Source organism: Eriocheir sinensis, unplaced genomic scaffold, assembly GCF_024679095.1.
Source record: "Eriocheir sinensis breed Jianghai 21 unplaced genomic scaffold, ASM2467909v1 Scaffold962, whole genome shotgun sequence".
In the NCBI taxonomy this organism is placed as follows: domain Eukaryota; kingdom Metazoa; phylum Arthropoda; class Malacostraca; order Decapoda; family Varunidae; genus Eriocheir; species Eriocheir sinensis.
In genome coordinates this window covers 105,153-121,347 of record NW_026112344.1, presented here as the reverse complement: position 1 = coordinate 121,347, position 16,195 = coordinate 105,153, and the positions used below count along the sequence as shown (strand labels likewise).

The 16,195-nt window shown below is 43.8% G+C and overlaps 1 protein-coding gene across 2 annotated transcripts in view; it reads right to left on the bottom strand.

Annotated features, from left to right (window-relative positions):
• Window positions 1-993: 993 nt before the first annotated feature.
• Window positions 994-16,195, bottom strand: part of LOC126995028 (serine-rich adhesin for platelets-like) — a 55,348-nt gene continuing 40,146 nt past the window's right edge. The window contains exons 1-5 of one of the 2 annotated variants that reach the window (XM_050854335.1): window positions 5,977-6,125; window positions 5,417-5,584; window positions 4,590-4,723; window positions 2,962-4,252; window positions 994-2,132 (exon numbers count right to left, since the gene is read on the bottom strand). In XM_050854335.1, the coding sequence (XP_050710292.1) occupies window positions 3,007-4,038 (1,032 nt within the window). In that variant the 5' untranslated portion in view covers window positions 4,039-4,252; window positions 4,590-4,723; window positions 5,417-5,584; window positions 5,977-6,125 and the 3' untranslated portion in view covers window positions 994-2,132; window positions 2,962-3,006. Of the gene's footprint in view, window positions 2,133-2,961; window positions 4,253-4,589; window positions 4,724-5,416; window positions 5,585-5,976; window positions 6,126-16,195 lie in introns of those variants that run through there. The other variant, XM_050854336.1, reaches the window with a different exon arrangement.

The following is a 16,195-nucleotide window of genomic DNA, read 5'->3' as shown; positions in this document are numbered from 1 at the left end:
TTATACATTCACTAGAGAGACGAAGAGTGCGGGGAGATCTGATAGAAGTATTCAAATGGGTCAAGGGTTACAACAAAGGCGATATAAGTAAAGTACTGAGAATTAGCCAGCAGGATAGAACTCGCAGTAATGGATTTAAATTAGAAAAGTATAGATTTAGGAGAGATATAGGCAAGCATTGGTGTAGTAATAGGGTGGTGGGGGAATGGAATAGATTCAGCAATCACATAGTTAGTGCAGGGACGATAGCTTGTTTTAAGAGTAGACTGGATAGCTACATGGAAGAGGACGGCAGGTGGCAGTGAGGTGTGGGTGCAGTAAGGTGACGGGGTACTGGATGCGTGCCATCCCAGTGGGCAAAAACTCGGATAAATCTGATCAAATTCACGTGAATATGACACGTGAATATCACGAGAAAAACTGATCTAAAACGCAAAATGGAATTCACGTGTTTTTGACACGTGAAATTCACGAGAAATTTTCACGTGAGTTTTTCATGTCGTGAACACGAGTGTTTCACGTGACCAAAACACTTGAATTACTCGTGTAATTTCCAAGGTAATTTCTGTATTAATACGATAATTTCCTTGCTAATCGGCAATGCATGTCCTGTATTATTTAAAGATATAAATTCCAAGGTAGGATTTGTATATCTGGATTTTTAAAATCTTGTATTGAATAGAAATATATACATCCACGTACTGAAGGATATTTGTATGTATTCCTTATAAGTACTACAACGCATAATATAGTATGGCACTATACTATGATGGTAGTACAAGGAATACATACATGAATATCTTGAAGTGAATGTATATCTTTCTATACAAAGCACAGGATTTTAGGAATGCAAATACACACATCCTACAATGACATTTACATCTTTAAACAATATAGGGTATGCATTGCTGATTAACAAGAAAATAATCAACACAGAAAATTAACATAAAGCACTACAGCATTGCAGTATGTATTGCAATGAGACATAATATAATACTATGTAAATTTAATATCCATCAGGAGAAAGAAAAGCCACAATACAATATAATACTATGTAAATTTAATATCCATCAGGAGAAAGAAAAGCCACAATACAATATAATACTATGTAAATTTAATATCCATCAGGAGAAAGAAAAGCCACAATACAATACTGTACATCATCATTTTCACAATTTGCTGTTATTCATGGCAGGCCTGCAGTCAAGTCACAGCAATAGTGGGTGAAAGGAGGCAGGAAGGAGGCAGTAAAGTTACCATGACTTCGACTCCAGCTGAGTTCTTGGTAGCATTATAAAGCCAGTTTCATTATCAACAACCATTTTGTGGCAGATTTCAGATTTTAGTTTTACCTCCTCAGCCCTAACTCAAGGACTGTTCTACACAGTATGCCTTGATATTACAGGTGTGGCTCTTAATTACTAATACAAATTTCTGTTCATGCTTTGAGAATACACATATCTTGTTGCTACATTTTTTTGCACACCGTACCTGGAATAAAAATGTGGGTATCAACAGTTTTCCTGAGTCTAACCAAACTGTTGGACAGATCATAGAACAGTTTTCACAGTAAGGACAGGTTTCAAATAGCGTAGTTCTACAAGAATTTATAGGCCAAAACCCTAAAAAATGTCTGAAGTTACCTGATTTTATGGTATCCCCTGACCCAGCATCACTATTTGCCCACTACCCTACATGATTTAGTTTCCACTTTACTTCATTTTTGGGGCATTACACAATTGTGTTACAATCATCTTCTGTATTTCTGTTAAACTCACATCTCTGAATTTCTTCATAACAGTCTGTGATGACACTTCACAATCTTGTATTTTTAAAAGCTACTTTGCCCCGTTGTCCATACATGTTGTACTTACACATCAACTTCTTCGACATAATGCTGCACAATACCTTTGATATCATATCCTTCACTGAAATTCCACCTATGTGGACAAATTTTTCTGTCATTTCTTTGCAAAAAGAGGGTGTTCACAATTCATTTTCAAATGCCTCTGCATCCTCCATAGAGTCCAGCTGTTGAATTGATATATCATTGTCACTTGGTGTAGAGCCAGTAAGAGTATGCAAAGAGGTCCTCATATCCAGCAACAAATGAATGACTCGCCTCTGGTATTCTGGAAAAAATAGTGAGGAAAAGAAGTTTTAACATACACTTGGCATTTTAGAACAGGCAATATTTCAATCCTCCTCAGATATTGTTATCCAAATGTGGTGAATCTGAGTGAGTGAACCATATTAATTATGGTGTGGAAACTATTTAGAGCTACACTCTTACTTATTGAATCTTCCTACTTACACATACCCTCACAAATCAACAATCCACTCTCCACCAAATATTTATATGAAGTAGTACCTATATTATACAGATTAATGCTAATAATTTATTAACTTAATATCATAACTCCTTTACAAATCACAACACAAATCCAATAATAATCTATTGATAATGATTTTTGCAGTAATTACATGGAAGCTGAACAATAATATTTAGACTTTCAGTATTGTAATACTTTCCAAAGCCCTGGCATGTTACATTGTTGCTACATCTCCATTAATTTTTATACTTTTGGACAGATTAAAAAAAAGTATTTACAGTATACATTGTGAAAATCATAGCATTGTAAATTACAATCAGGCATGATGCTGTAAGTACATGGTATAGGACACTTGTGTAATATTTGGAACCTGCAGGTAGATGATGAGTGGTGCCACTAAGTGAAAGACAGCAGGACTTTGGTACACTCACTGTAATGTCAGGTTACCGAAAATTGTTATCACAATGAATGCAACCAGAAAGGATGTAAAACTGTTAGGACAACATAACTCAGTACATTTACAATATATTCATACAAGAAGAATTGGAACACCTAACTAAAAGCACTACACTGTTCATTGTTTAAAACACTTGAGCACTACTCAGTGCACAAAAACTTTTCAACTTACTTGCCCAATCCATAGGAAATCCACTCTGACGGTTTTCTTCTTGGTTCAAGGGTTGAACATCATCAAGGTCTTCACTAGACAGATTCTGAATCCAATCGCTCCCTTGTCGGTCACTGCTGTCATGTCTGCTGCGTTGGTCACTGTTGTCATGTCTGTTGTGTCGGTCACGACTGTCATGTCTGTTGTGTCGGTCACGACTGCCATGCCTGCTGCGTCGGTCACTGTTGTCATGTCTGTTGTGTCGGTCACGACTGTCATGCCTGCTGCGTCGGTCACTGTTGTCATGTCTGTTGTGTCGGTCACGACTGTCATGTCTGCTGCGTCGGTCACGACTGTCATGCCTGCTGCGTTGGTCACTGCTGTCATGTCTGCTGCGTTGGTCACTGTTGTCATGTCTGTTGTGTCGGTCACGACTGTCATGTCTGCTGCGTCGGTCACGACTGTCATGCCTGCTGCGTTGGTCACTGTTGTCATGTCTGTTGTGTCGGTCACGACTGTCATGTCTGCTGCGTCGGTCACGACTGTCATGTCTGCTGCGTTGGTCACTGTTGTCATGTCTGTTGTGTCGGTCACGACTGTCATGTCTGTTGTGTCGATCACGACTGTCATGCCTGCTGCGTTGGTCACTGTTGTCATGTCTGTTGTGTCGGTCACGACTGTCATGTCTGTTGTGTCGGTCACGACTGTCATGTCTGATGCGTTGGTCACTGTTGTCATGTCTGTTGTGTCGGTCACGACTGTCATGTCTGCTGCGTCGGTCACTGCTGTCATGTCGGTCACGACTGTCATGTCTGTTGTGTCGGTCATGACTGTCATGCCTGCTGCGTCGGTCACTGCTGTCATGTCGGTCACGACTGTCATGTCTGTTGTGTCGGTAATGACTGTCATGCCTGCTGCGTCGGTCACTGCTGTCATGTCTGTTGTGTCGGTCATGACTGTCATGTCTGTTGTGTCGGTCACTGCTGTCAAGTCTGCTGCATCGGCCACGACTGTCATGTCTTTTGTGTTGGTCACTGCTGTCACGTCTGCTGTGTTGGTCACTGCTGTCATGTCTGCTGTGTCGGTCACTGCTGTCATGTCTGCTGTGTAATCGCTGCTGTCATGTCTGTTGTGTCAATCGCTGCTGTCATGTCTGCTTTGTTGGTCACTGCTGTCATGTCTCGTCTGTCGGTCAGATCTGTTCCTTAGGCTGTGGTTGTCATGAAGGTCCAAACTGCCGTGTAGGGTATCAGGCTGACTGCCTTCATCTTGCTGTTGGTAACTACTCTTCTTTTGCCGGTTACTTTCACATCTGTGAAATATATGTAATAGGAAATATTAGTAATTATCCTGGTCGGACATTAAACTGCATCCGGTGATGGGGCCACAGTTCAGGAGATTTGTGGTTTTGGAGAGCGTGGAGTCACTCCTTTTACGGGGGAAACAGCCTCAATATATAGATAGATAGATTCACAGCTACATTTTGTCATACTATATTCATCTCAGATTGAGATCACATCATAGATGACCTCATCCTATATAAGAAATACAGTAATATGACCCTTTACTGCACATGGACTGCATTCGTTTCTCTACATCAGGTCATGATCACATAAAGCAATTAGTTGTAGAATACAGCTACATCTTACCTGTCAGAATTATGTCTTTTCAGATTTTTTTCTTGCTGCACTTGGCAAGCCTTTGTGTTGATGGTTGTATGTGACAACCTTTTGTGGTGGGGGGGGAGCAACTGTTACTTGTAAAGATGGCCCTGAGGCAAAGTCTGTGAAAAAATAATAGCTGTTAACAAAACAAAATTTACTATGGTAATATCTAATAATTCAAATATGCTTATCTACTACAAACCTATAATAAAGCAAAATTTGGCAGGAAGAGCAAAGCAATGTGTGCTGAGATGGTTTGGTCATGTTGAAAGAATGGAGGATGACAGGTTGGTGAAGAAGATAGTAAGTTCAAACGGGAAGGGTAGGAATCTGAGAGGGCGGCCGCGAAAAGGATGGATTGATAGTGTGAAGGAGGCAGTTAAGGGAAGGGGACTGACACTAGAGCATAGCAGTAGAGTGATTGTGTGTGACAGGAGCACAGGAGGCAGCTCAAGGGCACACAAAAAAGAAAACAATAATAAAAAAAAAGCCCGCTACTCGCTGCTCCTAAAATAGAAACAAAAGAGGTGTCCAAAAGCAAGGTCAAATTCGGGAGGAGAGATGTCCTGATGCCCTCCTCTTGAAAGAGTTCAAGTCGTAGGCAGGAGGAAATACAGATGAAGGAAGATTGTTCCAGAGTTTACCAGCGTGAGGGATGAAAGAGTGAAGATGCTGGTTAACTCTTGCATAAGGGGTTTGGACAGTATAGGGATGAGCATGAGTAGAAGATAGTGTATGTATGTAGGTACATATTTTTGTCTAGAAAAACCTTATACATGCTTGCAAATGTCAGTAACTGAATACAGACTTACGTGAACAATCCAAATCCTGACTACTAATAAAGTCCTTTGGCAGAGCTTTCTTCATACGTTTCTTCCTACCACGCAAGGTCAAACCATCTTCCCCATCCAGGTCACTGCTGCTTCTGTCACTGTCTACTGCTGATGTCAGCTGGTACTGTTCACATTCCTCGTAACTGTCTGAAACCCATTTAAATGCTTGTCTATTTCAGGTTTTCACTGCAAACATGACTCAATAACTTTTTAAACTTCCAAACCCTTAAAAGTGTTACTCCTCAGGTGTATTAACCCTATTGCGAAAAATGACAGATCATATAATTTACGGAGGGAAGAAATTAAGACAACTGAAAGTGACTACAATAATCCCTCCTGTATTTGGATTAATGGGGCCAGAGACTTGTTGGATTGGATATGCAGAGTTTCCAGATAAGGGAGGATCTCTTCGATCTGCCTTAACATCTTCGTTACTGATGGCGTACTGTAGTACTTCATATAAAATTTTGGCTAAGGAACCGATGAAGTACAGTTACCAATGCTTTACAGTTGTGGTCAATACAATATGTATTACTTACCAGAAGCTATTTTTACTTTTATCAATGGAAATTTTCTCCATGATTTGGGGTCTGGGTCTTCTCGACTAGTTAAGGCATTGTGAGCATCAACTTTTGATGGTCAATATAAAATCTGGCTGCCTTCAACTATCCAGGTAGATGGTACCACACACTCCTTTTCTGCCCTCCAGCCACACCGATCTTTTCCACATCCTGGAAATATTAATTTCATGCTTATTGCAATAGAATATGTTCAGTCTCCCATATAATTGACCTCCGGCAGGAACCTATAGTACCTTATGTTTTACCCATTGTTTCTTAGAGAACTTTAGCGTCATCAAGACAAAAATCAGACATGGAGACTATGAAAAAAGGTATTATTAATGGCAGTTTATAACAATACATTACCAGTGGATTTAAACATTCTGATCATTTAAATCTCATTATCAGTTGCATTTACCAGTCGGAAATAGCTTCTTGGGATCCCCCAGTTAGGTTAAGTTAGGTCAGGTTAGGGTAATTATCCCACTGAGGTCCACCCTGTCTTTTTCACTAAAGAATTTCAGAATGCAATGGTTATTAGGGTTTTACATGTGATTCCAATGTTGATTTTTGTCGGAAATCATTAGTTTTATTGCTATTACCTCCGGAGGTGAGGGAGTGGAAACCAATGATTCTCGGCAGAAATTAATATTGCAATCACATGAAAAACATTAATAACCATTGCATCCTGAATTTCTTGAATGAGAAACTAATAAACAAACACCAAACACAACCTAACCTAACTAAACCTAACTGAACCTAGACTAACGTAACGTAACCTAACTTAACGTTTTGTATCCTTACCTGGCTCACCTCATTCGTCTGAATCATAGTCCTCATCACTGGAGATACGAGGCGGAGCTAGGACATTTGGCTCACAAGGAAGCCGTATAGCGGAACTGAATTTGAAAATGAAGCGGGAGGGAATGAAGATGCTAGACACGATGTCACTGGCTGATAGAAATAAAAAGGGGCGGTGATTGGCTGAAGGAATCTAGGAATTTCTCGCAAGAGTTCGCGCAGGCCCAGTGTCATGTGAGGAAGGGACGCAGCAGCCAAGAGACTCCTAGACAGCCGTAATGGCGCATCTTCTCACACACATAACTATAAATATTTTTAAAAATTGTATCTCGCTTATTACTAGTTTATGACGGATGATTACTTAGAAGAAATTGTTCTACTCAATGAGAGGATTATAAAGATGATAAGAAAATCAATACGCAACAGGGTGGACCTCAGTGGGATAAATACCCAGGTTAGTTTCGGTTACATTAGGTTTCGTCTCGTTTTTAAGATATTCAGGCAACTTGCACAGCTAGACTAAAGCACAGCAGTTAATTTGGGATACATCCAAGAAATTATTTCCAACTGACCAATTTTGGGTCAGGTTAGGTTAGGTTAGGTTATCCTGAGGGGGTACAAGGGGGGCGCCCATGATAGCATCCACAAATAAAAAGTTAAATATTAAAAAATCGCTGGCGGCGTTGCTATAGCGACACATATATGCGGTTCAAAATGTTCAGCATAAGGAGTCTTACCCTTTGAGGTAGGTCTCCAATGTAGAAGTGAATAAGTAGTTAAACTGGAACTGTACCCTGCTATATATAGGTACTACACGTACAGTAGTACGTACGTGATGTAACTACAGTCTTGTGCATTGTCATACTGTAAAATAAAACCCAGCTGTTTCCCTAACATCACTGCATTCAAGGCGAGTCAAATGTAGGTACACCCACAATCCCACAGCCCACATTCTTACCTTGTTTGTGGTGATTTCACTGTCCTTTGGTCCACGAGCAGGGTCTTCAATATCTCTTAATGCACAACAGAGGGAGAAGAAAACCCGGTAACGAGACAAAACATAGGGAGAAATCTGTTGTTGGCCGCTCAACACGAAGTCCCGAGTGAGGCAGTTTAGGCGGGAAAATGTTGGATTTGTTTTGTTCAGACTTAGGTAATGTTGATTATAATTTACGACTTCCTGGTGGTGATAGTGATGATAGCAGGCCTTGTAGCATGGTGATAATGACGGTGTTCGTGCTAGTGTATATATATATCCACGTGGCAATATGTATTCCAAAATCATATCATCATAATTTTTTTGACGTAATACCGTTAATGAAAATCGTGTGGGGGGGCGTGAGGGGGGGGGGGAGGAAATGAAGTGTGTATTATCAGAAAAATCCATTAACGAGATGAATGTGTGGAAGCTTAATAGTGCTGATAAAAGTGTCTTAGGTTATTATCGCTTCATAATAATACGAATAATGATAGAGTGGTGGTGGTAATAGTAGTAGTAGTAGTGGTAGTGGTAGTAATAGTAGTAGTAGTAGTGGTAGTGGTAGTAATAGTAGTAGTGATGGTGATGATATTAATAACCATAATAAAAAATACCATTTTTTTGTGAATATAAAAATGGTAGGGGATTATAGCACACACACACACACACACACACACACACACACAGACACACGCACACACACTCACACTACCCCCTCCTCCCCCCACACACAACCCCCTTCCCCCATACACTTTACCCTGCCTCCCCATACACAACCCCCTTCCCCCCACACACAACCCCCTTCCCCCCACACACAACCCCCTTCCCCCATACACTTTACCCTGCCTCCCCACACACAACCCCCTTCCCCCCACACACAACCCCCTTCCCCCATACACTTTACCCTGCCTCCCCACACACAACCCCCTTCCCCCCACACACAACCCCCTTCCCCCCACACACAACCCCCTTCCCCCATACACTTTACCCTGCCTCCCCATACACAACCCCCTTCCCCCCACACAACCCCTTCCCCACACACAACCCCTTCCCCATACACTTTACCCTGCCTCCCACACACAACCCCTTCCCCCACACACAACCCCTTCCCCATACACTTTACCCTGCCTCCCACACACAACCCCTTCCCCCACACACAACCCCTTCCCCACACACACAACCCCTTCCCCATACACTTCACCCTGCCCCCTACCCCCCACCTTCCCTCCCCTCCACAAAAAGCTAAACAAACACTAACATAATTGACTTTTCCCACACCACCAGTGACGAAATAAAAAAAGTCACCCACTTAGTACTAATGAAAACGGGAAGAAAATGGAGTGTAACTTGGAGCCGACCTGTTCTGGGTTTTCTCCTCGGCGGAAATAGGGGCAGCTGGAGTCCTTTTTTTCCTTTTTTTTTTTTTCCTTTTTTGCCCGATGCGCTTGAAGGGAGATAGAAGAAAGGGGAGGAGGAGGAGGAGAAAATGAGGAGGAGGAGGAGAAGGCGAACGAGGAGGAGGTATTGACAGCTGGCTACTCACGATAGGAGGAGAAGGAGGAGGAGGAAGAAAATGAAGAGGAGGACGTGTTGATGGCGGGGGAGGAGGAGGAGGAGGAGGAGTGTGCGGCAAAAACAAGGAAAAAAGATAAAGGAAAGTAAAAGAGGAGTAAATATCATGAAATTAATTATTATTGCGATATACTAGATATTGTCAAAATTAAATGGAGAATGTCGGCAGATAAAATTTAGAAGGCGATAAAGGTGAAAAAAATAAAAGCGAAGAAATTAAAAAAAAGCAGAGAATCCTGAGAACGAAGACAAAAAGGGGTGGAGCTCAAAAAAATATTTAGGAGGAGAGAGTAATTGTGTCGAAATAAATAAAGAGGAAGAAAAATAAAACAAGTAGACAGTGAGAGAGAGAGAGAAAAGAGGAGGAGGAGGAGGGAGAGGAGGAGGAGGTAGCATGGAAGCAAGGAAAGATAGGCTACAGGAAGTCCATTGGCTCATTACGAGATTGCCCGCTCTGGTAATCTGATCTGCTCGACAGTCACTCAAAGCGCTTCGGTACGAGTATTATCAGTTTACTCCTGACGCAAAGAAGTAAAGGTTTATGTGATTTTTAAAGGAGTTGATGGTTCCTGCACGTACGAAATCTATAGGAAGGTTGTTCCAGTAGCGTATGACTCGGTTTGAGAAAAAAAATCCTGCCAATGTATGTACTGCCTCGACTCACTTGAATAGTAGACCAATATTTCTAGTTTTTGAGTTGGTTTGTAGCTAAAAAAAATACTTAGAGAGAGTGGTCGATGTTGCTGAACCTCCTCAGTTACTTGAAGACTTTAATTATATCCCATCGTAAGCTTCTCTTTTTCAGCCTAAAGAGGTTGAGTCACCTGAGTCGTTCTTCATAAGGCAGGTCTTCAAGTGTGGAATCATTTTCGTAGCGCGTCGCCGAACTCTCGCTAGTAATTTATTGGCATCCTTGTAATTTGGAGATAACTGTACTGCATACTCAAGGTGAGGTCTTACCATTGAGTTACACAAATAAGAGGAGGAGGCGGAGGAGGCAGAGATGTTGAATTGGTGGAGGAGTAAAAGGGTGTGATGGAGTGTAAATAAGTAAAGAGACGGAGAGGAATGATGAATGGAATAATATATAGTGAATAATATGAATGACATGAACCTTTACGTATGTCCCCCACACACACACACGTCTGTATATGTATTAATGTATATATGCTTTTTCTTCCTCGGTCACTCGTCCGTAAATACGTTTTGCAATTTAAATGAAACGCCAAACTAAGTCAAGAGGATTACAATGAGTTTTTACAAGTGTTTCTTTGATTTGAGCGGAGAGAGAGAGAGAGAGAGAGAGAGAGAGAGAGAGAGAGAGAGAGAGAGAGAGAGAGAGAGAGAGAGAGAGAGAGAGAGAGAGAGAGAGAGAGAGAGAGAGTCAGTCCATGGCAATTTCCTTTCCTGCTCTTTCTTGCCCTCGTGTATATGTTGTAACCCGCAATCCCGGCACACAGGGTAGACGACACACTGTTTGTATTAGTGACACTTGACTTAAAATTCTGGTACTTTAGGAGTATTTAAAGGAGTTCGTAAATGGGGTGATGAAACGGTGTCGCCTTTCTTATATGTATTTTATTCTACCTTAATACTACTTAATATTACAGAGGGTAAAAATATTGTTTAAACCAGCGACTGGCTTACTAGACTCAATGAGTCTTCAGGTTTTCTTTCACTATTGGTTACTGACGTTAACACTGGTATAATATTGAGTAAAAACTCACACAATAAAGTATCATAGAAATATAATCCTAAGTAAAACTAAGATAATAGAACACAATAGATATGTTAGATACGCTTTTCCTCTATGGTACCACATCACTCCATACTCACAGTAGCAACGATGAATGTTCTACCCATGTTGTCTAGGGAAGGACAACTGAGTGTCCAGCAACGAACAGAGTGCTGGTTGATCTGATCTCTTGGCTGCATGAATGCTTCTTATATAGGCATGACATACATACAGACATCACGAGGGTAATACGTCAGGCGTGTGAGTCATACATCAAACTCACACCGAGCTCATACAATAATCTACCTAACCGACATGTGTAATAAGGTCGATTTTAATCCTAGTGTAGCTGTCACGCGGTGACGCAGCTTTGTTTTCATAACATTTTGTTCCGCGGTTGATCGTGTTTTGGCCGCAGTTGATTGTGTTTTGGCCGCGGTTGATTGTGTTTTTGGCTTAGAGAGATAAGCGGGTGCGTTAATGGGCAATTGCAATTGTGTATAGGTTGGTAAATGAACAGTGGGGACAATCATGTGTTGGAGTCCGTGTTGTGCTTTTAGCGGTCGATACCGCTGTTGTCATCGGAAAATATTGCCGGTGAAGATGATGATGACACGAGTGGTGTCGCGGCTCGCGGGGCACCACATACCCCCCCCGTTAAAATCACGCCACGTCCTCGTGGCACGAAGCGTTCCGCCCGGCGGACGACCATGGAGGGCCAAGACGGGGATGGCGGGATCGTGGGGGAGGAGGCCTGCGAGAGACGGGACCTGAAGAGACAGAAGAAGGCCACCCCACCGGCGACGAAGACGACGCCGAGGAGGAGCAGCCACCCCCACCAAGGGAGGAAGGGGTTGAAGGCGGGGACCGGAGAGACGGATTCCTGGAGCGCGTGAAGTGCTGGAGGGAGGTCCAGCGGGGGGGCCAGAGACGACCCGGGCGACGGCGGCGGGGAGGGGAAGGGTCCAAGGGTAGTCTTGGCCAGGAGCGATGAGACCACGTCACGTCCGATGTGGAAGGGGGCGCGATGAACCGTCAACGGGGCGTCACCGTCCATAGTAGCAGAGGCAGGGAGGCTGAAGGCGTCGGAGTGGGCACTACAGCCCATACCGAGGCTGAGGAGACCCGTCCCGTTGATGGTCTGCCTGTATTTGGAGACCGGGCTGTCCGGGCAGACCATGGTGACCACCTGGGGAGTATCGGTAGCGAAGACCCAGCCCGCAGGAGACGGGATGAAGACCGGGGGGAAGACTCTGAGGAGAGACTTAGAACACAGCGAGAGGGCGTCTGGGTGATCGAGAAAGACAGCGATCTCGCAGCGCCGGACAGAAGTCGAGTAGACAGGGGCGACAGGGGGACATACATAGAGCAGGTGGTGTTTAGTACAGCGGTCCAAGGAGTCTAAGAGCATATAGTGAGTGCGGTCTTCAGAAACCGCAAGGTAAGTGGAAAGCGTGTCGGTGTGCAGAAAATATGGCGTGCCATCAAGATGAAAAGGCAACGCGTCCATTTTAAACACATCGAACACGTCAGAGGGATCCCCTTTCATGGGGATTTGTAAGTAGAAGTGAAGGGTTCCTGAGGAAAGCGTACCTTTAGAAATAACCCTAGAGACATCTCTATACAATGCTAAATATTCATGTGCTGCAGGGAAAAGTAAGCCTGGGTAATGGAGTGACGCATTGCTGAGCACACGAAATAGTACATCATTTGGAAGGAGGAGAGGGGAAACCTGCGTTTGGGACAGCTGCTGAAGGCCAAGCTTGAGATTCAGAGTATCATGATTTAGGTCACTAAGTGCCAACTGAATGAGAAGGATAGTCTCCAAAATACGCATTTCCCCTTCAATTTGCAAGGTTTTTAGTGAGAACTGACGGATAATAGCTGAGGCCAAAGCCGAGGCGGACTCTAGACGGGAGATGGCAGAATGAATATGACGGAGGTCCCGAACTGTGGCGTTGAGGACTTCCTGATGGAGGTTAAGTTGACGTCTCTCTTCTGTGGACAGAGTGTAGAGCTGGGAGAGCTTCCCGTGTATCACATCTATTTGGGCCTGAGTGGCCGTACCGAAAAGGAGGTTTGCTACCGAGCCAAGGAAATCCACGGCCCCTCGCTTCTGGCGAGTCCGAAATGGGCTTCCATCTCTACCACTCATAGCCGACAGAAAGCTGTTAAGATCTTTCAATAACTTCTCAAACTCAATGTGAAAAGAGTCTAGAGTGCGCCTGAGTAGACCAACAGTAGGGAACGATTGATTCATATGTTCAATCGACCATGAAACTTCCGCTGTTAGATTTGCCACGTTGATGAGAGGACGTTGGATGTCGTCCGTCTTGATGACGACGGGGACGTAATGTGTATATTATAATGTACATGTGTATGTATGACTGTACGTGTGGCGACAACAGATTCATACAAGCTACTTTTGTCAGCCTGCACTGCAGTCTCGGTATCCTCCCCCCCCCGGGTTGCTACCCTGGGTCGGTTTTGGGGGGGCGCTCGGCTTCCCCCGACCCCTTCACGAACTTTCCTGCTCGCTCTTTCTTTAACTGGAGCACAGAGAAACACTCCTCTGTGGTGTGTCTACCAGCACCGTGAACAAAACAGAACTTGCCAGTGTGGTAGCCCGCGGCTCGACTTTTTGAAGCGGCCGGGGTCTTCTGAGAAGCAGATTTGCCTGACATCGGCGAGCCTCCCTTCTCCCTAGTAGCCTTGCGATCCCGCTGACGTTTTAGACAATAGTCAACCGTATGACCGTCGCGCTGACAGTATGAACAGTGGCGCTTAGGCTTTTCGGTGGTGGCCGCCACCACTAATGAGGACGCGCTAACATTAGCGGCCTTCTGGTCGACAGAGGCTACAGCGGGGACTGGCGCTCCGTCTTTCTCCTCCATCTTAGTTTTTATTTTAAGCATGAAGTCGTGCAACTTGTCAGTGGGGCCGTAGGCTAGGGATAAAGAACCTTTTCGAAACTGGCCCTTGATGACAGCCATGTATACAAAAAATTCAAAAAATTTGAGAACATTGGATAGAGACATATTCTCTCCCTCAGTCCAGCCACCAGCTTTCAGATAGACGCCCATATCAGTAGACAACCGATAGGCGTCTACTTGTCCGGCTAAAAGCTCTTTACTCTCCACAGCTGAAATCAATTTGGTCACAGCTACATTAACACCTTTGACGAGGCTGTGCCTAACATCTTCCCCAAAAGACTCCAGAAAATGTGACCGAAACTGGGCATAATCCTTGGTTTGTTGCGGTTCCATGAACGCGCTGGTGAACATAACAGCTGATGCTTCTGACCCCGGCTTTAATCTAGACCTAATGAAGGAGATTTTATCACCCGGTTCTGACACAAATGAGTTGTTCATAACATCCTCGCATTGCAGGATGAAGTCTCTCGCACTGTAATCCGGTTCATTGCCTGCGAAAGCTCTGACTGATGCCGTAGTCGGCAGAAGTTTAATAGTGTTAGTAGCCATTGTTAATTCTTGGTTAGTCAAGATATTACCTTTGTTATCATGCGGGAGAGAAGAAGGAGGAGGAGGAGGAACTCTGTCATGAGTTGACCCGCTCCTTAGGACACGGGAATTGTCATCCGCGGCGGGCGCTTCCGAATCCTGCATCAACTTCTGGAACTCCTTGGCCAAAATGTCTATCTCTTTATCAGACTGACCTGCCATTTAAAAAAAAGGCATTAGAAAAATATGGCTTCATGAGGAAAAATATGGGAAAAGAAAAAGTATCACCGCTAAGTGTGTGCTCACTCGCCTCAGATGCTTCCAAAACGCATTAAAAAGAGAGAAAAGAACAATGAGTGAATACTTAGCATGATAAAAACTTCCCCACTGTGCAAGAAAACACACTTAAAAATCGCTAACAAAAATGGTGAACAGCGGTTTACGGACCTCTCCGAAGTGTTCTATAGATGTTATCTCTAATATAACATAACATAAAATGCATGGTGACTGGTGGCCGCCTCGTTGTTAACCACGTAAAAAAAAAAGTAACGCTCAAAAAGTTTTTAACATAAATGATGTGCAGCGTGGTTACGAACTACTCCGAATTGTTATATCTCTCTCTCAAACGTAGCTTCAGTGACAGTGTGTGGGGGCAGTGAACGGTATCGGACACAGCAAGCATACGCTGACATCAGCGCGCGGCTTTTCCTGCCCCAGTGAGTCAAGTCAGCACACAGCCGCACCCGAGAGCACACCTCGCCCCGCCCCGCACCCCCACACAGCCCGCGCGCCCGGCCTTGCACCTCCACACAACCAAGTTTCCTTGGAGGTGTCCAGGCACTTGTTTCTTCCTTCGACACAACTCGTCGTAGGTGCGCACTTATCTTCGCCAGGCAACTCGGACCTTTGAGGGTGACTGGTGGGCGTATATTGTCTGCCCGCCGCCACGCCCTCCCCGCTACCAGACGGGGGACGGCAGACCCTGCCACCCCTGCAGCCCTGCCCTTGTCACCGGCGAGGGAAGGACGCGAGCGTGCTGAGTAGTGGGGTATCGAGTTGCTGTCTTCGAGGTTTTTAACACATTATAGCTGACACTCATTGATACGGTTTCAGTAATTACACCACTTGCAACATTATTTCAAGTGAATTACTATTATTATGTTCACGTGTTTAGGCGTGAGGGGCCGTATCTAATCTATGAGATTTTTCAGCTGTTGATTTTTCTGGCGTGTGGATGTTTAATATTTTTCTTGAGTAACATGGTTACGCATTTTATGTATAATCATTCATTTTCTTTTCTCCTTTCTTTTGTGTGTTTTATTGCACAGTGGAGAAGTTATGTCTTGCTAAGCCTCACTCATTATTCTTTTTCCTCTTTTATTATGCATTTTAAAAGCATAGGGGAGGAGTGAGCACATACTTAGCGGTGAATGATTATTACTTTACTTATTTTTGCAGCAATATTTTTTTTCTTTTACCATTTTACTCCCCATTTTACTAGTAACTCTTTTTAATGGCAGAGAAACCTGACCTGAGGACTATGAGGGGTGGGTAGAGATAAAGAACAGTGCCGTCAAGGATAACGGTAACTGCTCTCATGTAAGGAGTGTAGCAGTCTTCAAAGGGTGCTTGCTCCTCCTACGCTGCATG